General features: G+C 49.8%; 1 protein-coding gene and 1 pseudogene across 4 annotated transcripts; one reads left to right on the top strand and one right to left on the bottom strand.

The window, feature by feature from the left end:
- Positions 1 to 763: 763 nt before the first annotated feature.
- On the bottom strand, positions 764 to 20,925 carry NFATC2IP (nuclear factor of activated T cells 2 interacting protein). 4 transcript variants are annotated; one of them, XM_074381892.1, is made up of 10 exons: positions 20,592 to 20,925; positions 18,038 to 18,164; positions 16,639 to 17,592; positions 15,828 to 15,900; positions 13,297 to 13,414; positions 11,688 to 11,768; positions 11,409 to 11,595; positions 7,934 to 8,078; positions 7,695 to 7,804; positions 764 to 3,500 (listed from the first exon to the last, which is right to left on the bottom strand). In XM_074381892.1, exons 3-10 carry the CDS (start codon positions 17,023 to 17,025, stop codon positions 3,342 to 3,344), a joined length of 1,260 nt encoding a protein of 419 aa, XP_074237993.1. In that variant the 5' UTR covers positions 17,026 to 17,592; positions 18,038 to 18,164; positions 20,592 to 20,925; the 3' UTR covers positions 764 to 3,341. The 4 variants fall into 4 exon arrangements, with proteins under 4 accessions (XP_074237993.1, XP_074237994.1, XP_010339126.3 ...); XM_074381893.1 differs by having other exon boundaries at positions 16,639 to 17,206; XM_010340824.3 differs by lacking the exon at positions 20,592 to 20,925 and having other exon boundaries at positions 18,038 to 18,195.
- Positions 20,637 to 21,548, top strand: LOC120367371 (small ribosomal subunit protein uS2-like; annotated as a pseudogene).
- The last annotated feature ends 1,125 nt before the right edge of the window (positions 21,549 to 22,673 follow it).

Here is a 22,673-nt window from a genome sequence, read left to right as displayed (position 1 = left end):
CACGGGAAAGCTCAGAGGTCAGCACTGCCAGGCCAATGAGGTGCTATGTGAATGTTGTGATCCAGGCACCTCCTCTCACTGTCCTGGCCCGTGTGGCTTCTGTTCCGGAGGTCACCTCAAGTCAGTAGGGCGGCTCCACTTCCAGTAAGGCAGGAGGCAAGCAAAGGAGAGGGTACAAGCTGCCTGCTATGCGCACTTCTGCGAAGTGGTACCTTACTCCACTTACACCCCAGGAGCCTGTATTGGCACTTGGCTACATCTAGCCACAATGGAGGCCAAGAAGTACTCTAAATTTTTTTTTTTTTTTTTTTTTTTTTTTTTTTTTTTTTTGAGACAGGGTCTTGATCTGTTGCCCAGGCTGGAAGGGGTTGGCACAACCATAGCTCATTGCAACCTCAACCTCCTGGCTTCAAGGGATCCTCCCACCTAAGCCTCCCACAGTACTAGATAGGATTTCAGGTGTGTGCCCCCCCTACCCAGCCACTGTTTATTCTGAATATCTCTGTGCTTCACTAAAAACCATGGGTTCTAGTACCACAGAAGGGGGAAGAATGGATATAAAGGAATAACTAACGATCTTTGTCACAAGGATTTTAGTGGGGGTCACATGAGGGCCACAAAGACAAAAATCCGGCAGTATACACAAGTTGAACATATTACCATTTATTCTGTTGAGGTTAAATATATAATTTTACATATTCAAACTTATTAACAAACATTTAAAAAGCTGAAAAAGTGGAAAGCTGTACCATGTTATAGATGATTTTAATGTCATCAAAGTTAAAGGAATGCGACATTCCAACAAAACATTTTAAGTTGACATACTTTTGTTATAATCATGCAAGTATCAGAGAAAGATTGATGGCTTTTTTTTTTTTAGTAGACATTACTGAGAAAACTGTCTCATAATATCACAAAAAGTGAAACTTGGATCTCGTATGCAAAGGCGCATTTCACTGGATTTTTTTTTTTTTTTTTTTTTTTTTTTAAGAGACAAGGTCTCGCTGTGTTGCCCAAACTGGTCTCAAATTCCCGGGCTCAAGCGATCCTCCTGCCTCGACCTCCTGAGTACAAAAGTGATCTCAAATAGTTTTAAAGTGATGTTTAATATTTAGCAACCAGTACGGACCAGCATTAACCTATCAGAAGAGGTGCCTGATTGTTGAGAACAGATGCAGCCAAGGCACCAGCCCTATGTGTACCAGCTAGCTTTCAGGCCTGTGTAGTATTCTCAGTATGAAAGGAAAAGCTGAACAGCTAACAGGAGAAAATGTAAAATATCTTAACGCTATTAAATAAGCAATCAAAAAGCAATCAGCTGCAGGATGACAGTTCATACTGTCTACATTAAAAATTTCTTTCCTTTTTTTTTTTTGAGACAGAGTCTCGCTCTGTCACTCAGGCTGAAGTGCACTGATGCGACCTCAACTCACTGCAACCTCCACCTCCCCGGTTCAAATGATCCTCCTTCCTCAGCCTCCCCAGTAGCTGGGATTACAAGCATGTACCATCACCCCCAGCTAATTTTTGTATTTTTAGTAGAGACGGGATTTCACCAAGTTGGTCAGGGTGGTCTTGAACTCCTGGACTCAAGTGATCCACCCAACTCGGACTCCTAAAGTGCTGGGATTACAGGTGTGAGCCACCACACCCAGTCAAAATTAAGAATTTCTTATCAGTGAAGGATACCCTTAGATACACAGAAATTTTCCATTTTTCCCCCCTATAAATTTTTTTTTTTTTTTTGTAGAGACGAGGTCTCACTATTTTGCCCAGGCTAGTCTTGAACTCCTGGGCTCAAGCGATCCTCCCACCTCGGCCTCCCAAAGTGCTGGGATTATAGGTGTGAGCCTCCATGCACAGCCCAAATATGCATTCTTGGAATTATTTGCAGTTGCCCAGGAATGTACAAGCCACTCCTGAAAATAAACCAAAAAAAGATAAGAAACCCCAAGAAAAAAATGGGCCAAGCACAGAAAGGGAAACCAGAAAGGCTGATAGGTCAAAAAATGCTGATAGGTGAAAAAATTCCCCAAATGAATGCTGATCAGATGAATCTACATTAAAGCACAGCACCACTACCTACCCATCAAACTGACAAAAATTAGGAAGCCCGGCAATACAAGTGCTGGCGAGGATGAGGAGAAACGGGCAGCCTCAAGTAGGAGGGTCAGTCACCATTCTAAAGAAAAATCTGGAAAACCATAAAGAAACTGATCTCTATGACCTGTAAGCCCATCCTGGATACATATTCTAGTGAACGTTTCACACAAGCACAGAAGGGGACACACGAAAGGATGTTTATTGTGGCTTTGTATCCGGTGCTGACGGGTCGGAAGCACCCAGGTGTCCCCCACTTTAGGCAATGCGTGTAAATTGCAATTGACATTGTGGAGTGCCACATGGCAGGTCAAAGCAATGGGGCATTTCTAGAAGAGGCAATAGGGCTCTATCTTCACACACATTGGGTGAAAATGGCCTAAGACCTACTGAACAATAGCACTATGTACAGGAAAAGCACATATTCACACATGAAATCTGGTATTTTACAATAATACATTCATATTTAAAGACATGGGTGCTTATGGGAGAGGATGGTATAAAGAAATGGAAAAAAAGCCATAAAACCAGAGAATCCTCACGTGGGACGTATTCCTGAGATCCAAAACCAAAGGGCTGAATGTGCTGTTATGCCTTAAATGTGTGCACCAGAAAGTGTAAACTAGAAAGGGTGGCTCTGAAGGGTCCTGGGATGAGGAAGACACCCTGGGCTGAGAATCCACCAGCTTTGCCCTTCAAAAGAGTCCCCCAGTTGTCTGCTTACGCTTCAGCCAACATGTGGGAGCTTGGTCATTTCCTGCAAGCCAGGCAACCACACTAGTGTATAAGCCTCAAGCAAATGTCAGTCCTAAGCCTCAGATGGCACTAAGGCCTCTACTGGGCTAGGCATGGTGTAAATCCCAGGCCTGGAAGCTCATACCCAACCCTCATTTATTTCAATTCACTTTCAGTATGTGCATAGTTTCATACAGCAGACATTTCCGTGAGGGAAGGAGGACGATGGGAAGGGTGAGGGGACATCTCCATGTCACAGGGCTGCAAAACCCAGTATGACTTGTAGACAGAGCCACAGGCCACCCAGAGCAACAACACCCACAGGACTCACCAAGTGGTTAACGGCTCTAAATGGGGGTCAACAGGAGAGGGGACAAAGGTCACTCCTTGATTTTGCTGCAGCTTAAAGATAAGTTCTACCTCAGCTTCTGCAAGCCCTTATGGGATAAAAAGGGGGAATCATTCTCCCCAAGTCCAGGCTGGGCCTTCAAACAGGGATGGGGGTGTCAGCCCCAGACCTCAATGAGGTCCCCAGATTCCATGCCCAGGTCAGCCGGCAGCTCCCTGCCTGAAAGCTTTGTCCCATCAAAGAAGAAGGAGAGTTTCTGTCCCGAGAGCCCCATGGCCTCCTCGTAGCGGGACATAAGGATCTTGAGAGGGGAATCCTGGATGGAGAGAAACAAAAAATGGACATCAGAGCATGAAAACGGGGCTGGGGAGGGAATCCTGTAGGGACAAACAGGGAACATGGGACAGGGAAGTCAGGGGAGTGGGGACAATAAAGTCAGGGCCCCATGGGGGGAAACATGAGGACAAAAAAGCTAGCCTAGCTGGCTCCTCTCTGGGAGCTGGGACAAATCCCCTCATCCCTCTGGGCTCCAAGTTGCTCAGATAGAGGGTGGGGGCCACGAGCCCAAGGCTTAGGAGTGCAGGCTTCAAGCTAGGGAAGTCCTCCTAGGCTCGGCCTCCTCCTCCATGAAATGGAGGTATGTACCAATAAGAGAGCCCAGATTCTAGAGTGAGGCTGAGCCGAGCTGGAGGGCAGGCTCTCCCGCCTACTAGACATGTGACCTTAAAAAAACGCTATGTTATGTCCCCTAGAGAAGACACCTTGAGGTCTTAACCCCTGGTAAGTGTAAATGTGATGTGATTTAGACATGGGGCCTTTGCAGATAGAATCAAGTTGAGGTTGTACTGGATTAGGATGAGCGCTAATGCCGGGGGACTGGCAGACCACTCGATGCAACCTCCGCCTCCTGGGTTCAAGCAATTCTCTTGCCTCAGCCTCCTGAGTAGCTGTGACTACAGGCACAGGCCACCACACCCAGCTAAGTTTTTGTATCTTTGGTAGAGACAGAGTTTCTCTATATTACCAGGCTGGTCTCAAACTTCCTGAGCTCAGGTGATCAACTTGCTTTGGCCTCCCAAAGTGCTGGGATGACAGGCTTGAGCTCCTGCACTGGCCTGGGACTGGTATACTCATGAAACAGACACAGAAACACAGACATGAGGGGAGAGCACACGTGATGACACAGGCAGAATGGAGTACACCTGTAAGCCAAGAACACCAAGGACCGTGGGCTGCCGGCAGGAGCCAAGAAGAGTCAAGGCAGGTTCCACAAAGAGTCCCTGAGGGACTGCATGATGTTGTCAAATATATATTTGGTCTTTGTGTTTCCTGGTATAAAATTCCTAAAATCCTTGGGCTCTTCAAAGAGCTAAGTATCTTTTTGCATGCTAATGAGTTGACTGGTGGCTGGCAGCCCTGGAGAGCTTCAGGAATGGTGACGGTCACTAGAAAGACCAAAGTAGGATAAGAGTTGGGACTTTTTCCCACCCTCACCCCCAACCTCTAAGGAGAGAGAGAGTGAAGATTGAGTTACCGCCAATGGCCAGTGCTTTAATCAGTTATGCCTATATAACAAAGCTTCCACAAAAATCCAGAGGACAGGGTTTGGAGAGCTTCCCAGGAGTTGACCATGTGATGGTTCCTCGAGAGTGGTGCTCAGGCAAGGTATGGAAGCTCTGTGCCCTTTTCCCATGCTGTGCCCTATGCATCTCTTCATTTGTATACCTTGTAACAGCCTTTTATAATAAACCAGTAAACATAAGTAAGTGTCTCCGTGAGTTCTGTGAGCTGCTCTAGTAAATTAAATCCAAGGAGGAGGCCAGGCACAGTGGCTCACGCCTGTAATCCCAGCACTTTGGGAGGCCGAGATGGGAGGATCAGTTGAGCCCAGGAGTTTGAGTCCAGCCTGGGCAACATAGTGAGACCCCCCCATCTACACAAAATAATTAAAAAAATTAACCAAGGGTAGTGGCACACATCCATAGTCCCAGCTACTCAGGAGGCTGAGGTGGAAGGATCACTTAAGCCCAGGAGTTTGAGGCTATGGTAAGCCATGATCGCACCACTGCGCTCCAGCCTGGGCAACACAGAGAGACCCTGTCTCTTTTAAAAAACAAAAAAAGAAAGAAAAAAAAACCTTATTTGTTTTTTGCCCCCATATCTTCAGAGACCCTGGCTCTGCTAACATCTTGATTTCAGACTTCTTCCTTCCAGAACGAGAGGGAAACCACCCAATTTGTTTTAAGCCACCCAATCTGTAGTACTTTGTTACAAAAGCCAAAATACAAAAAAGTGGGGTGCTGCCCGAATAAATGGTTAAATATAACAGCGGCTTTGGAATTGGATCAAGGCTGGAAGAATTTTTTTTTTTTTTTGAGATAGGGTCTTGCTTTGTCCCCCAGGCTGAAGTGCAGTGGCACAATCTCAGCTCACTGCAGCCTCAATCTCCCAGGCACAAACGATCCTCACACCTCAGCCTCCTCAGTAACTGGAACTATAGGCGTGTACCAGCATGCTGGGCTTATTTTTGCATTTTTTTGTAGGGGCAGGGTTTCACTATGTTACCCAGGCTGGTCTTGAACTTCTGAGCTCAAGCAATCCGTCCACTTTGGCCTCCCAAAGTGTTAGGATTACAGGTGTGAGTCACCACGCCTGGCCAAAGCCAGAATTTTGAGGTGCATGTTAGAAAAAAAACCTAGACTGCCTTGAAGAGATTGCTGGTGGAAATATGGACTTTAAAGGGAATGTCCCTGCAGGCTCAAGAGGACAGGTGCAGAGAAAGCTCCTATCATCTTAAGAGGATACATATATTGTTACAAACAGAAGGCTGCTAGAAATATTAATATTAAAGGTGTTTCTGGTGAGGCCTCTGTAGGAGATGAGGAATGTGTTACTGGTAACTGGAATAAAAGTTTCCAATAAAGGTGGCACAGGCATGGCTCACTATAGCCTCAATCGCCCAGGCTCAGGCAATCCTCCTGCTCAGCCTTCTGGGGAGCTGGGACTACAGATGCTGGGATTACAAGTGTGAGCTACTGCACCTGGCCCAATTTCTCCCTTTTGAAACGGGAATGTCTATCCTATGTCTGTCCCATCACTGTATTTTGGAAGCCAATACTTATTTTCTAGATTTTACGGGTCCACAGTGAGAGAGGAATTTTGTCCCAGAATGAACCATACAAGGTCTCATCCCAAACTGATTTAATGATTTAGAAAATAAGATTGGGACTTCTTGAGTTGATTCTATTTAGATGAGATTTTGGACTTAAGAGTTAATGCTGGGATGTTGGAATGGGATGAATATATTTTGGAAATGGGAAGGCCATGAGAACTGTATCGCCTGAAAAGGTATTTTGTGGTCCTAATCCCTGGTAAATGTGAATGTGACCTTATTTGGAAGTAGGGACTTTGTGGATATAATCAAGTTAAGATGAGGTCATGCTTGGTTAGGGTGGGGTAGCCCAACATGACCTATGTCCCTCCAAGAAGAGAGAACAAACACAGACAAGAGACACACAGAGAACACCACGTGATCACAGAGGCAGAGACTAGAGTGGCACAGCTTCAAGCCAAGAACTCTGGCCACTAGCAGAAGCTACAAAGAGGTAAGGAAGGTTTCCACCCAGAGTCTCAGAGGGAACGAAGCCCTGCCAACACCTTGATTTCAGACCTCTTGCCTCCAAAGTGTAAGGGAAGAAGTTTCTATCGTTTTAAGCCACCCAGTTTGCAGTTTGTTGCAGTGGCCTTAAGAAGTGAATACAGGCTGTGCACGGTGGCTCACACCTGTAATCCCAACACTTTGGGAGGCCGAGGCGGGTGGATCACTTGAGGTCGGGAGTTTGAGACCAGTCTGACCAACATAGAGAAACCCCATCTCTACTGAAAATACAAAAATTAGCCGGCCACGAGCACTTGTAATCCCAGCTAATTGGGAGGCTGAGGCAGGAGAATCACTTGAACCCAGAAGGCGGAGGTTGCAGTGAGCCAAGATCATGCCATTGCATTCCAGCCTGGGTGACAGAGCAAGACTCCGTCTCAAAAAAAAAAATGATTTCAGCAAGTTGCTTATTCCACCTCTCTAGAACTCAGTCTTCTTATTGTTGAATGAGGATAACAACAGTGGTTTCCCACATCAGATTGTTGTGAAATTAAGTGAGATCCTGAATGTGAGGAAATCCTCAGCATGGGCTCTGGCACTTAGCCACATGGCCTTTGTTGTTATTTTGATGGGTTATTGATTACTGTCCAAGGGTCCTTTCTGTTTTAATCAGAAGGAGTCAGGAGACTGAGGGGGCACCCAGACTAGGGCACAGAGTGCCAGCAGAAGCAGGGAGGGAAGTTGAACAATGGGTTTTCCCACTACCTAGGATGCCTGAGAACCCAAAAACATAGACGGCAGTGTCTCCTGCAAGTCAAGTTTAGGGGACTCCATACTCCATTAACTGACAAGAGAGACGAGAGGCGGCAAAGGACAGGGTGAGGGTTGTGGAGAGCCATCTCTCCCACTCACTCGAGACAGTGAGACTTCCAATGTCTGGTGTTTCTCCTTCCCCTGCACCCGGAGCTGGAGCTGTTGGGATGTCTCTGTGGCCTCTGGAGAACTTGCTAGTACCACACAGTCTGTGGGAGGCAGAATCAGGAAGCCAGGCTAAGTCAGGGCTTGGAAGCAGGGCCCGTGCTGAACCTCTCCCCATATGCCCTTCCCCCTGGCAAACGTCTCAAGGCCCCACCTCCCTTCCTTCCTCTCACCAATGATGTCAGCCACTCCGAGCTTTAGGGTCCTGGGAGTGGCAGTAGGGGATAGCTCTGTCTCTCCAAAAAGCAAAAGGATCCTGCTTGGGGACACCCCAAGGTGAGCGGCCATGTGGTCCACCACACTCTGCAGGGGCTCCGACTAGGGATGGGACAAAAAGCAAAAGAGGTCTTCCTGCGTCAAAATCCACCCCCACAACACCACCACCAAACACAAGCTCTGGCCTTAGCTACTTGCTAAGCTCCTCAGCTGTGAGTTACATCGTATTTACTTGGTAAGGTATAGAATAAAATTAGCAAGGGATACTGGCAAGTAACACAAAGAAATACAGCAGCCATAGGTTAGGACAAAGAAAGGGGTGGTGGGGATTGCAGCAAACTGGAACTCACATGCCACCCAGACAGGCTAGCTGTTATGCAGCTCCAGTTGATTGGCACTGTGTGGGAACGTGGGCCAATGTGACTACATCTTCCTATTTTTCTCTCTTTTTTTTTTTTTGAGACACAGTTTCACTCTTGTTGCCCAGGCTGGAGTACAGTGGCATGATCTTGGCTCAATGCAACTTCCACCTTGTGGGTTCAAGCAATTCTCCTGCCTCAGCCTCCTGAGTAGCTGGGATTACAGGTGCTCACCACTACACCCACTTAATTTTTTATATTTTTAGTAGACAGGGTTTCATCATGTTGGCCAGGCTGGTCTTGAACTCCTGATCTCAGGTGATCCACCCGCCTCGGCCTCCCAAATATAGGTATTACAGGGGTGAGCCACCATGCCTGGCTGAATCTTCCTATTTTTTAAGAGAAGCCAGAAATCCAAACCTTTTTTTTTTTTTGAGGCACAGTCTTGCTCTTCCACCCAGACTGGAATGAAGAGGCACAATTTTGGCTCACTGAAACCTCTGCCCTGCAGGTTCAAGCTATTCTCCTGCTTCAGCTTCCCAAGCAGCTGGGATTGTAGGCACCCACCACCACAACTGGCTAATTTTTGTATTTTTAGTAGAGACAGGGTTTTTAAGATGTTGGCCAGGCTGGTCTTGAACTCCTGACCTCAGGTGATCCACCCACCTCAGCCTCCTGAAGTGCTGGGATTACAGGCATAAGCCATCGTACCCAGCCAGAAATCTGGACTTTTGTATGAAATCACCCATGACAAAGGTGACAACAAACTTGAATATTTTTAAAGCACTCGACCAGGCATGGTGGCTCACACCTATAACCTCAGCATTTTAGAAGACAGAGGTTAGAGGCTTGCTTGAGGTCAGGAATTCAAGATCAGCCTGAGCAACAAAGCAAGATCCCATTTCTATTTTTTTTTTTTTTTTTTTTTTTGGAGACAGGGTCTTGCTCTGTCACCCAGGCTACAGTGCAGCAGCACAAGCACAGCTCACTGCAGCCTCCAACTCCTGGACTCAGAAGATCCTCCTGCCTTAGTCTCCCAAGTCACTGGGACTACAGGTGTGTGCCACCATGCCTGGCCCCCATCTCTGTTTCAAAATAAAATAGGCTAGGGATGGTGGCTCACATCTCTAATCCCAGCACTTTGCGAGGCTGAGATAGGTGGATCACTTGAGATCAGGAGTTCAAGACCAGTCTGAACAACATAGTGAAACCCGATCTCTACTAAAAATACAAAAATTAGCAGGGCGTGGTGGGGGGGGCGGGGGGCATCTGTAGTCTCAGCTACTCAGGAAGCTGAGGCAAGAGAATTGCCTGAACCTGGGAGGCAAAGGTTTCAGTGAGCCAAGATCATGCCACTGCACTTCAGCTTGGGTGACAGAGCGAGACTCTGTCTCAAAAAATAAAAATAAAATAATAAAATAAAATAAAAGTCTACAGGGCAAAGAAAGCAGACACACTGTTGAAAAAGCCACGGGCTACCGGTTAGCAACCTCTGGCTTAGTTGCTTGAATGATACATGATGCATCAGTAATGGTAAACGTCTGTTATCATTCTTGGTGTTGAAACAGGGTCATCCCTACGAAACTATCAGGCTTGACCAAGAAGCTGGGGAAGCTCCGGGTGACTCAGTGGTATCTGCTCTGTCCAGGGCAGTGAGATCAAGCCCAAGAGGGAAGCCCAGGGTCCTAGGGGGAAAGTAGGAAGGACTCCCAAAAAAAAGCTTCTACGAAGACAAATGTGGCCAGGTGCAGTGGCTCATGCCTGTAATCCCAGCACTTTGGGAGGCCAAGGCGGGTGGATCACGGGATCAAGAGATCAAGACCATCCTGGCCAACAAGGTGAAACCCCCGTCTCTACTAAAAATGCAAAAAATCAGGGCGGGGCGGCACTCGCCTGTAGTCCCAGCTACTTGGGAGGCTGAGGCAGGAGAATCTCATGAACCCGGGAGGTGGAGGTTGCAGTGAGCCAAGATTGCACCACTGCACAGCCACTGCACTCCAGCCTAGCGACAGAAAGAGACTCTGTCGCAAAAATAAATAAATAAGGGCCGGGCGCGGTGGCTCAAGCCTGTAATCCCAGCACTTTGGGAGGCTGAGGCGGGTGGATCACGAGGTCGAGAGATCGAGACCATCCTGGTCAACATGGTGAAACCCCGTCTCTACTAAAAATACAAAAAATTAGCTGGGCGTGGTGGCGCGTGCCTGTAATCCCAGCTACTCAGGAAGCTGAGGCAGGAGAATTGCCTGAACCCAGGAGGCGGAGGTTGCGGTGAGCCGAGATCGCGCCATTGCACTCCAGCCTGGGTAACAAAAGCGAAACTCTGTCTCAAAAAAAATAAATAAATAAATAAAATAAATAAATAAATAAATAAATAAATAAATAAATAAGATGCTTTGCCGGGCTCGGTGGCTCAAGCCTGTAATCCCAGCACTTTGGGAGGCCGAGGCGGGTGGATCGCGAGGTCAAGAGATCGAGACCATCCTGGTCAACGAGGTGAAACCCCGTCTCTACTAAAAATACAAAAAATTAGCTGGGCATGGTGGCGTGTGCCTGTGATCCCAGCTACTCAGGAGGCTGAGGCAGGAGAATTGCCTGAACCCGGGAGGCGGAGGCTGCGGTGAGCCGAGATCGCGCCATTGCACTCCAGCCTGGGTAATGAGCGAAACTCCGCCTCAAAAAAAAAAAAAAAAAAAAAAAGATGCTTCATACCTGAAATCCCAGCACTTTGGGAGGCCAATGAGGGACAATTGCTTGAGCCCAGGAGTTCAGAACCAACCTGGACATAGTGAAACCACTTTTTGAAGAAAAAGAAAAAAGAAAGACACAGGATGCTTATGTGGAGCCTTGAAGAATGGGTAGAAAGTTTGCCAGAAAGAGGGGAGCATTGGGAAAATGCAGACAGAGGAAACAAAAAGTGTGAAGGCATGAAGGACTGAAAAGAATGACAGGCAGCTCCAGAGAGCAGGCTGGGAAAACGATGACACAGTCCCTTCTGCCAGAACACCCCTGCTGGACACCGCTTCTCTCTAGAGGCATCTCCTGGGTCCTTCTCCCACGGGCCTCAGGCACTCACCATTCTGACAGGAAGCCTGATCACGTCAGCCCGGCACCGGATTTTGAGTGGGAAGAGTCGAGGAGTCTCTGGGAGGATGGGCCCTTCCACCAAGACCACTTCATCCTCTTGGCCCTGCTGGTCTTGGCCCCGAGGTGGCTTGGGGCTCAGGCAAGAACGGAGATCCTGGAGGCGCTTGTTCACGTCCCTGCAGTGCAGACAGGACTCTGGGTCAGCTGGAGTTGGCCACCCTGCCAAACTGCCCTTTTCCATCCCAGCCAGAGCTCCTGCGCTTGGTACCTTAATTTCTTGAGTGCCCGAGTATGCTTTCTGCTTTTGGTTCTTTGTGAAGACAGGGGCAGAGGAGAGCTGTCCTGATTCCTGCAGAAGCAAGAGAAGTCAGGATGGAGGCAGCGGAGAGAGCCCGGCCCCACAAATCCCTAGAAACCAGATTCCTGGACAATCGAGAGGAGCATAGTCTGACGCAATGGTTCACACCTGTAATCCCAGCACTCTGGGAAGTTGAGCCAGGAGGATCGCTCAAGCCCAGGAGTCTAAGACCAGGCTGGGCAAGATGGGGAGACCCTACTTCTACAAAAAATTTTTTTTTTAAATTAGCCAGGCATGGTGGCACACAGCTGTAGTCCCAGCTACTCAGGAGGCCGAGGTGGGAGGATTGCTTGAACCCAGGAATTTGAGGCTGCAATGAGCTACGATCATGCCACTGCACTCCAGCCTGGGCAATGGAATGAAATTCTATCTCTAAAAACGTAAAAATACATTAAAAAAATAAAAAGGAGCCCCATTTCACTGGAAGGCAGGAGTAGGGGAGCAAGGAAGCCCGAGGCATTTTTTTTTTTTTAAGATGGGGTTTCACCATGATGGCCAGCCTGGTCTTGAACTCCGACCTCAGGTGATCCACCCACCTTGGCCTCCCAAAGTGCTAGGATTACAGGCAAGAGCCACTGTACCCAGCCAAATGTTAACTCTTGATTGACTCAGCAATTCACTGACACAAATGCCACTATTATCCCTGGATTTGGGGGTTTTTTGTTTGCTTGTTTGCTTTTTAGAGACAAGGTCTCACTCTGTCATCCAGGTTGGAGTACAGTGGCACGATCATTGCTTGCTGTAGCCTCCAACTCCTGGGATCAAGTGATCCTCCCACTTCTGCCTCTGGAGCAGCTGGGACTACAAGTGTGCACCACCATGCCAGGCTAATTTGTGTGTGGGGCTGTGGGGGGAGGGGGACAGGGTCTCTCTATGTTGCCCAGGCTATAAAACAGGGTTTTGTTTTTTGTTTTGTTTTTTTTTTTTTGAGACGGAGTCTTGCTCTGTCACCAGGCTGGAGTGCAGTGGTGCAATCTCAGCTCAATGCAACCTCCGCCTCCTGGGTTCAAGCGATTCTTCCGCCTCAGCCTCCCGAGTAGCTAGGACTGCAGGCATGTGCTATCACGCCCGGCTAATTTTTCTGTATATTTAGTAGAGATGGGGTTTCACCGTGTTGGCCAGGATGGTCTTGATCTCTTGACCTCGTGATCTGCCCGCCTCGGCCTCCCAAAGTGCTGGGATTACAGGTGTGAGCCACTGTGCCCAGCCAAAACAGGGTTTGATAGATGAAGAAAGAGAAGCATGGAGAGGACAGGGAAGATGGACTGGAACCACGCCTTAAACTGGCATGACCAGAGTCTGAGAATCCACTCCCAAGGGTGGTCCTGAAGGGTTCACTGTCACTCTCTGGAGTAAGCCACCTCTTTTCCCAAGTAATGCAATCCCCACATGAACCTCAACAGTCCTTCTATCCCTTCTTCTTACCCTTTCAGGAGTCACCCAAGGGTCCTGCCTACCTCAGCTTACCCCTCCAACTCACTTCCTGCTCCCAGGGCCCAAGGGCCCTGGCCTCACTCACAGAAACTCTGTCCTTTTCTTCTCTTCTTTATGCTTAGTCCTCAGCTTTGTCTTCCAGGGAGAGCCTGGTGATGGGGAGTCCTCATGGTAGAGACCACTCATATCTGCCAGCTCCGCCTCTGAAGGCAGAGGAAGAGAAAGTAGAAGAGGGTTAGCCAAGGGAGGCCAGTGAAGGCCAAGAAGAAACAAGTCAAAGGTTTCGAGAAGGTCCCTGGAAAGGAGACCATGGAGCCCCTGGTACACACAGAGCCAAATGATAATATCTGGAAAGGCGGCAGGGAATTCGACTGCTATTTAGTATAAAGATCGCTCAAGCCGGGCGCGGTGGCTCAAGCCTGTAATCCCAGCACTTTGGGAGGCCGAGGCGGGTGGATCACGAGGTCAACAGATCGAGACCATCCTGGTCAACCTGGTGAAACCCCATCTCTACTAAAAATACTAAAAATCAGCTGGGCATGGTGGCACGTGCCTGTAGTCCCAGCTACTCAGGAGGCTGAGGCAGGAGAATTGCCTGAACCCAGGAGGCGGAGGTTGCGGTGAGCCGAGATCGCGCCATTGCACTCCAGCCTGGGTAACAAGAGTGAAACTCCGTCTCAAAAAAAAAAAAAAAGATCGCTCGTATTGGCTGGGTGCGGTGGTCCATGCTTGTAATCCCAGCACTTTGGGAAGTCAAGGCGGAAGGATCACCTAAGGTCAGGAGTTCAAGACCAGTCTGACCAGCATGGAGAAACCTCGTCTCTACTAAAAATACAAAATTAGCCAGGCATGGTAGTGCATGCCTGTAATCCCAGCTACTCAGGAGGCTGAGGCAGGAGAATCGCTTGATCCCGGGAGGCAGAGGTTGCAGTGAGCCGAGGTCGAACCATTGCACTCTAGCCTGGGCAACATGAGTGAAACTCCGTCTCAAAAAGAAAAAAAAAAAAAAGATCGCTCATATCAACTTAAATTTCTCATGAAAAGAAGCCAGGTATTATTTTCTTTCTTTTTTTTTTTTTTTGAGACGGAGTTTCGCTCTCGTTACCTAGGCTGGAGTGCAATGGCGCGATCTCGGCTCACCACAACCTCCGCCTCCTGGGCTCAGGCAATTCTCCTGCCTCAGCCTCCTGAGTAGCTGGGATTACAGGCACGCGCTACCACGCCCAGCTAGTTTTTTGTATTTTTAGTAGAGACGGGGTTTCACCATGTTGACCAGGATGGTCTCGATCTCTCGACCTCGTGATCCACCCGCCTCGGCCTCCCAAAGTGCTGGGATTACAGGCTTGAGCCACCGCACCCGGCCCTTATTTTCTATAATATAGAAATTTCTGTCCATTTGCCTGCCATCAATAAAGGATCATCACAAACCACGAAAATAAATACTATGAAAATTAGGCCGGGCGCAGTGGCTCAAGCCTGTAATCCCAGCACTTTGGGAGGCCGAGGCGGGTGGATCACAAGGTCGAGAGATCGAGACCAACCTGGTCAACATGGTGAAACCCCGTCTCTACTAAAAATACAAAAAATTAGCCGGGCATGGTGGTGCGTGCCTGTAATCCCAGCTACTCAGGAGGCTGAGGCAGGAGAATTGCCTGAACCCAGGAGGCGGAGGTTGCGGTGAGCCGAGATCGCGCCATTGCACTCCAGCCTGGGTAACAAGAGCGAAACTCTGTCTCCAAAAAAAAAAAAAAAAGAAAAGAAAAGAAAAAAAAGAAAAGAGAGAGATAGAACTGGGATTCAAACCCAAGCTAGATGACTCTTCTCTGCCCTTAATCATCCCACCATACTCCCTTACAGTATAAGAGTCTTGGTCCAAGGTCTCCATTTGCCCAGTGAACTATTTCCTCATTAGACTTGATTCCTATTCTCTGCCCTTGAGTTGTTTGCAAAAAAAAAATGCATCAATTGGTTGGGCACAGTGGCTCACACCTGTAATCCCAGCACTTTGGGAGGCTGAGGTGGGCAGATCACTTGAGGTTAGGCGTTCAAGACCAGCCTGACCAACATGGAGAAACCCTGTCTCTACTAAAAATACAAAATTAGCCAGGCGTGGTGGTACATGCCTGTAATCCCAGGTACTCGGGAGGCTGAGGCAGAAGAATCGCTTGAACCCGGGAGGCGGAGGTTGCGGTGAGCCAAGATCATGCCATTGCCCTCTAGCCTGGGCAACAAGAGCGAAACTCCGTCTCAAAAAATAAAAGTATCACTTGAGGAGGACAAAAGGCAGCCCTGATAAGATTCAGAGAAGACCCTGCTGGCTCCAGTGTTCCCAAGAAACCTGCTGCAGATGTAACAAGATGTCACAGATACTCAACACCTCCCCTTTCCTGCCCGCAAGGACTACAGAATCAGCATCTCTGCCGGTGGCACCAGAAATGTATATACAGTAACACATACTATGCCTGTTAATCCAGCTCCTGTGGCTAGGACGAAGGAGTCCCCTCTCCCACGCCCTTTTCTTGAGCCTCAGGAGACAAGTGACTGCAGGAATATAAACCCCAGGAAGACTCCTAAGAGAAGCCAGCTTAGTGCTTCTCCCTGGAGGCCCCCCCTTACCTTCCTCAGCCCCTGGAGGATAGAGTTTCAGGAGGGATAGGTCATCTGGGATAAGGTGAAGGCTCCTTTTAACCTGCAAAGACAAGAAGGGAGAGGGGTCAGGCCCAAGTCAAGTCCTTCCCTCTACAGAAAGAAAAACCTGGGGGTAATTCTTCCCTGACACCCAGCTCCTAAATCCCTCCTAAGATCGTGGACACCTTGGACCTCTCCTGGCGACTTGGAGAGTCCAGATTCTCCAGGATTCAGAACGGAATCCCTTCGCCCTTTCCTCAATCTGCCTAAGGCACTCGGAAGATGTATGTTTTGTTGTCCTTTTTAACTAGGTTACTAGCCGCCCCTCTCTCACAGACTCTTAGGGACTCCCAGCCCCCTAGCTCACACGACCATCGGGGGACCCCAGACTCCTGGAGCCACCTAGTCTACTCTGAACCTGCATGGACCCCAACCCCCAATACCTCAGCTCCCTGGCTTCATTAGCCATGGGCCCCAACCTCAATATCCAACGGCTTCGGGTCCTTCCAGTCCCTCTAAGGCCACAGGAACCCCAGCTCTTCAGCCTCCCTGTGCCCCCAAGACTCTAGCTCCTAGGAATCCTAAACTTCCAATGCATCCCAACCTCCTTCACCACCCCGGTCTGCAGAAAGTCCCGGAGCCCTGTCTCTTCCTGCTTCCAACACCCTAGCACCCCAGGACCAGCCCCAGAACCCCAGCCTCAACACTCCTACAGCCCTACCCTCCCCGAACGCCGGCCCGTCCCTGGAGACCAAGCCCCTGGCCCTTCCGACCGTCCCCTCCCCGGGACCGGCTGCACCTTCCCCGAGTACACCGGAACCAGCGGCGCCTCCCCTGGATCCAGCAGCAGCCGGCGCCGCCGCCTGACAGGCTCCCGCGGGGGTCCTGCAGGCCGCGCGTCCGCTCCTTCGCTGTCAGTGTCGCTGTCATCCCGGGACGCGGCCGGCCCGGGGGTCTCCGGGGGCGCAACCTCAACCGCATCAGCTGCACCGCAAGCAGTGGCGACCTCCAGAATTTCCTCGTCGCTATCGCTGACCAAGTCCACAGACACCACGTCCAGAGTGCCACAGGCTGGAGACCGCTGAGCCCGAGGACGCCGGCCCCGGCCGCCCCGGTCGCCCCGACCCCTTCGGCCGGCACCGCTACCTCGGGACCAGCGGCCCCGCTTCCCCACAGATTCCGCCATGGCACACGCTCGGCCACCACACACGCCCGCCTCCTCACGCCTCGCCCCCGCCCACTTCAGAGACTTTCACCTTTCATTGGACAAACAGCCTGCTCGTTAGCACCTCTTCACGCCCACACGCGCGGAATCCTCCTTTCCGCCTTTTCATTGGTCTCTGTACCCGCTCATCATGCGTCCACCACTGAAAACAAGGCGCCAAAGATTCCAATCACCTCGGCGCAATCAGCGTAGGTTTCGATTCAGTCGGCCTCACCCATTGGCTGGGCCTCCCCTCCACAGACTAGCCTCTCCCGGACCCGCCCATCCAAGACACCGGTCTTCTAGCTTGGTTAGGAGCGGGGCGTCCTGGGAAACGTAGTCCTCTTGCGCTAACGCTTCCGGAAGGAGGAAGGCGGGCCTGGTGAGAATTCTCTTCTACAGCGACAATTCCTTGTAGAAACTGCGGATATGACCAGGCGCAGAACCTTACGCTTGTAGTCCCGGCACTTTGAGAGGCTGAAGCGGCAGATCGCTTGAGCTCGGGAGTTTGAGTCCAGCCTGGCCCATGGGGGCGAAACCGCGTCTCCACTAAGAAGGCAAAAATTGGGCGCAGTGGCTCACGCCTGTAATCCCAGCACTTTGGGTTCCTAGGCAGGTGGATCACCTCAGGTCGGGAGTTCAAAAACAGCCTGACCGACATGGAGAAACCCCGTCTCTACTAAAAATACAAAATTAGCCAGGCCTGGTCAAGGTGATCACACTCAGCCCAGCATATGTAAATCCTTATGATGGCTACATAAGCCTCTTGCCAGTCTCAGAACTCAGAAACTCAAGGACCTGGGAACCCTGAGAAAAAGCAAGGGTCACGGGAGTTAGCTCCCCTGTCTCCCAGTTCCCCCAGGAGGGTAAGAGCCTGGCTTCAGTCATGCTCCAAGATGCAGACTACTTTCCGTCCTAAAGATATGAGAAGTTTGTGTCTACCCGCCCCTAACATACAAGCCAATTCACTAACACAGGTAGTTGCCCCACTTACCATTATAAAGCTAGGCAATGGTGGCTCACGCCTGTAATCCCGGCAATTTGGGAAGCCAAGGCAGGTGGATCACTTGAAGTAAGGAGTTGGAGACCAGCCTGGCCAACATGGTGAAACTCCGTCTCTACTAATAAAGTACAAAAATTAGCTGGATGTGGTAGCGTATGCCCGTAATCCCAGCTACTCAGGAGACTGAGGCAGGAGAATCACTTGAACCCAGGAGGTGGAGGTTGCAGTGAGCCAAGATTGCACCACTGCACTCCAGTCAGGGCAACAGAACAAGATTCTGTCTCAAAAAAGAAAAGAAAGAAAGCAAGAAAGAGAGAGAAAGACAGCGAGAAAGTGAGAAAGCCAGAAAGCGAGAAAGCAAGAAAGAAAAAGAAAGAAAGGCCGGGCGCGGTGGCTCACGCCTGTAATCCCAGCACACGCCTGTAAACCTCCCAATTTGGGAGGCCGAGGCAGGTGGATCATGAGGTCAAGAGATCGAGACCGCCGGGCGCGGTGGCTCAAGCCTGTAATCCCAGCACTTTGGGAGGCCGAGGCGGGTGGATCACGAGGTCGAGAGATCGAGACCATCCTGGTCAACATGGTGAAACCCCGTCTCTACTAAAAGTGCAAAAAATTAGCTGGGCATGGTGGCGCATGCCTGTAATCCCAGCTACTCAGGAGGCTGAGGCAGGAGAATTGCCTGAGCCCAGGAGGCGGAGGTTGCGGTGAGCCGAGATCGCGCCATTGCACTCCAGCCTGGGTAACAAGGGCGAAACTCCGTCTCAAAAAAAAAAAAAAAAAAAAAAAAAAAAAAAGAGATCAAGACCATCCTGGTCAACATGGTGAAACCCCGTCTCTACTAAAAATACAAAAAAAAAAAAATTAGCTGGCCATGGTGGTGTGTGCCTGTAATCCCAGCTACTCAGGAGGCTGAGGCAGGAGAATTGCCTGAGCCCAGGAGGCGGAGGTTGCGGTGAGCCGAGATCGCGCCATTGCACTCCAGCCTGGGTAACAAGGGCGAAACTCCGTCTCAAAAAAAAAAAAAAAAAAAAAAAAAAGAGATCAAGACCATCCTGGTCAACATGGTGAAACCCCGTCTCTACTAAAAATACAAAAAAAAAAAATTAGCTGGCCATGGTGGTGCGTGCCTGTAATCCCAGCTACTCAGGAGGCTGAGGCAGGAGAATTGCCTGAACCCAGGAGGCGGAGGTTGCGGTGAGCCGAGATCGCATCATTGCACTCCAGCCTGGGTAACAAGAGCGAAACTCCGTCTCAAAAGATAAAAAAAAAAAAAGAAAGAAAGAAAAAGAAAATTTCTCTTGAAAACAAGATAATGGTTTCTACCTGCTTGGCTATAAAGAAGGATGATAGACTTTTTTTTGCCTTTTCAATCTTTTAGCAGATTGCCAGTGATGTGCATCACTTTCTAACTTAATGTTTATTCAGACCAGGTGCAGTGGCTCATGCCTGTAATCCCAGCACTTTGGGAGGCCAAGGCGGGTGGATTGCCTGAGGTCAGGAGTTCGAGACCAGCCTGGTCAACATGGTGCTGTATTTTTCTACTAAAAACACAAAAAAATTAGCCAGGCGTGGTGGTGGGCACCTGTAATCCCAGTTCCTGGGGAGCCTGAGGCAAGAGGATCACTTGAACCCGGGAGGTGGAGGTTGCAGTGAGCTGAGATCGTGCTGTTGCACTCCAGCCTGGGCAGCAAGAGCAAAACTCCTTCTCAAAATAAAAAGAAAAAATAATTCTTGTTCAATAATAAAACCAGCTCAAGCATGGTGGCTTATGCCTGTAATCCCAGCACCAGGAGCCTGAAGTGGGAAGATCACTTGAGGTCTGGTGTTCAAGGCCAGGCTGGGCAACATAGCAAGACCCTGTTTCTACAAAAAATAATAATAATTAGTGGGTGTGGTGATGCATACCTGTAGTCCTAGCCACTCAGGAGGCTGACTGAGCCCAGGAGTTCAAGGCTGCAGTGAGCTGTGATCTCACCACTGCACTCTAGCCTAGGCAATGGAGCAAAACCCTCTCTCTAAAAATAAGTAAATACATATGAAATTTAAGGCCAGGTGTGGTGCCTCATGTCTGTAATCCTAGCACTTTGGCTTTGGGAGGCCAAGATGGGAGGACCACTTGAGGCTGAGTGTTAAGATCCACCTGGGCAATATAGTAAAACCCCTGACTCTAAAAAAATAACAATACATTTTAAAACCTTTTTTTGGCCGGGCGCAGTGGCTCATGCCTATAATCCCAGCACTTTGGGAGGCCGAGACAGGTGGATCACGAGGTCAAGAGATCGAGACCATCCTGGTCAACATGGTGAAACCCCGTCTCTACTGAAGATACAAAAATTAGCTGGGCATGGTGGCACACGCCTGTCGTACCAGCTACTCAGGAGGCTGAGGCAGGAGAATTGCTTAAACCCAGGAGACGGAGGTTGCAGTGAGCCGAGATCGCACCATTGCACTCCAGCCTGGGTAACAAGAGAGAAACTCCATCTCAAAAACAAACAAACAAACAAAAAAACAACTTTTTTTTTTTTTTTTTGGCTTTCCGCGATACCTGCTGAGGGCTCCATACAGCGTTGTTCTGGATTCCCATCGTAACTTAAAGGGAAACTGTCATAATGTCCGGAGCCCTTGATGTCCTGCAAATGAAGGAAGAGGATGTCCTTAAGTTCCTAACAGCAGGAACCCATTTAGGTGGCACCAACCTTGACTTCCAGATGGAGCAGTATATCTAGAAATGGAAAAATGATGGCATCTGCATCATAAATCTGAGGAGGACCTGGGAGAAGCTTCTCCTGGCAGCTCGTGCCATTGTTGCCATTGAAAACCCTGCTGATGTCAGTGTCATATCCTCCAGGAATGCTGGCCAGAGGGCCGTGCTGAAGTTTGCTGCTGCCACTGGAGCCACTCCAATTGCTGGCCGCTTCACTCCTGGAACCTTCACCAACCAGATCCAGGCAGCCTTCCTGGAGCCACGGCTGCTTGCGGTTACTGACCCCAGGGCTGACCACCAGCCTCTCACGGGGGCGTCTTATGTTCACCTACCTACCATCGCTCTGTGTAACACAGATTCTCCTCTGCGCCATGTGGACATTGCCATCCCATGCAACAACCAGGGAGCTCACTCGGTGGGTTTGATGTGGTGGATGCTGACTCGGGAGGTTTTGCGCATGCGTGGCACCATTTCCCGTGAACACCCGTGGGGAGGTCATGCCTGATCTCTACTTCTACAGAGATCCTGAAGAGATTGAAAAGGAAGAGCAGGCTGCTGCTGAAAAGGCTGTGACCACGGAGGAACTTCAGGGCGAATGGACTGCTCCAGCTCCTGAGTTCACTGCTACTCAGCCTGAGGTTGCTGACTGGTCCGAAGGCGTGCAGGTGCCCTCTGTGCCCATCCAGCAGTTCCCTACTGAAGACTGGAGCGCCCAGCCTGCCACGGAAGACTGGTCTGCAGCTCCCACTGCTCAGGCCACTGAATGGGTAGGAGCAACCACTGAATGGTCTTAAGCTGTTCTTGCACGGGCTCTTAAGCAACATATAAGGTTCATGGAAAATAAACATTGAGTTTCTAAAAAAATAAAAATAAAAATAACTTTTTTTTTGAGACCGAGTCTCGGTCTGTCGCCCAGGCTGGAGTGCAGTGGCGTGATCTCTGCTCACTGCAACTTCCGCCTCCTGGGTTCAAGCGATTCTCCTGCCTCAGCCTCCCAAGAAGCTGGGACTACAGGTGCTCACCACTACGCCTGGCTAATTTTTTGTATTTTAGTAGAGTCAGGTTTTCACCATGTTGCCCAGGCTGGTCTCGAACTCCTGAGCTCAGGCAATCCGCCTGCCTCGGCCTCCCAAAGTGCTGGGATTACAGGCATGAGCCACCAAACCAGGCCTAAAACTTTTTAACCAAAAATAATAATAAAACTATTTTCTGTCTCTACTCTCTTTGTGGAGAAGTGTGCTGGGTTGGGAGATTTTGTTTCTTAATTATGTTTCCCAGAACACACTCGCCAACACCTTCTACCAACAATATTGTGCACCTCAGAAACTACACGCCCTCCACACATCCACGGCGTTGGCAACTCCTGCACAACATACATCCCAACACAACACAAACACGCCCCTTCAACACTTCACACTTCCCACTTTGCCTTCAACCGCATAACCCCCTGCCGATTCACACCTACATCCCACGCCACACGCCGCGCAGGATACCCGCACGGCACACACCCAATACCACATGCTGCTCGCGCACCCACGGGACTCACAAAACTCGGGCCTCACACATCCACGCAGAACGGCATCACGACCCCTCCCCGGGTCCTATCCCATACACCTCCATTTCCACCGCGGCACCGATGTCCCCTCCAAGCGCTCCGAACTGGTTCAGCCCGCACTTCCCTTCCCCCGTGCAGACTCGGCCAAGGTCAAGACTGCAGGAGCACAACCGCCAGCAGGTGGAGCTGTTTTCCAGGGAACGGAGGCTCCTGGACTCCACAGACTTCTCAGCCCCAGGAGGCCTTCAGCCCCTCTCTGTTGCCAGCCTTGGGCATCCCCACAGAGGCCACTGCAAACTGCGAGCAGGAGGTGGCCTTGAGAGCCTGAAACTTTGAATTCTCCTTTCCCCAAACGTTGCTCAAGAGCT

This window comes from Saimiri boliviensis, chromosome 12 (genome assembly GCF_048565385.1).
Source record: "Saimiri boliviensis isolate mSaiBol1 chromosome 12, mSaiBol1.pri, whole genome shotgun sequence".
In the NCBI taxonomy this organism is placed as follows: domain Eukaryota; kingdom Metazoa; phylum Chordata; class Mammalia; order Primates; family Cebidae; genus Saimiri; species Saimiri boliviensis.
This window is presented reverse-complemented; position numbering and strand designations above follow the sequence as displayed.

What these genes read in the sequence shown, in the direction of transcription:
- NFATC2IP (XM_074381892.1), bottom strand. Translation starts at nt 17,025, where the DNA reads ATGGCGGAATCTGTGGGGAAGCGGGGCCGCTGGTCCCGAGGTAGCGGT. An exon ending in AAGAAAAGGACAGAGTTTCT is followed by an intron (nt 11,769 to 13,296) that starts GTGAGTGAGGCC and finishes TTGCTTCTGCAG; the next exon opens with GAATCAGGACAGCTCTCCTC. An exon ending in TCAGGCTTCCTGTCAGAATG is followed by an intron (nt 8,079 to 11,408) that starts GTGAGTGCCTGA and finishes TCCCATCCCTAG; the next exon opens with TCGGAGCCCCTGCAGAGTGT.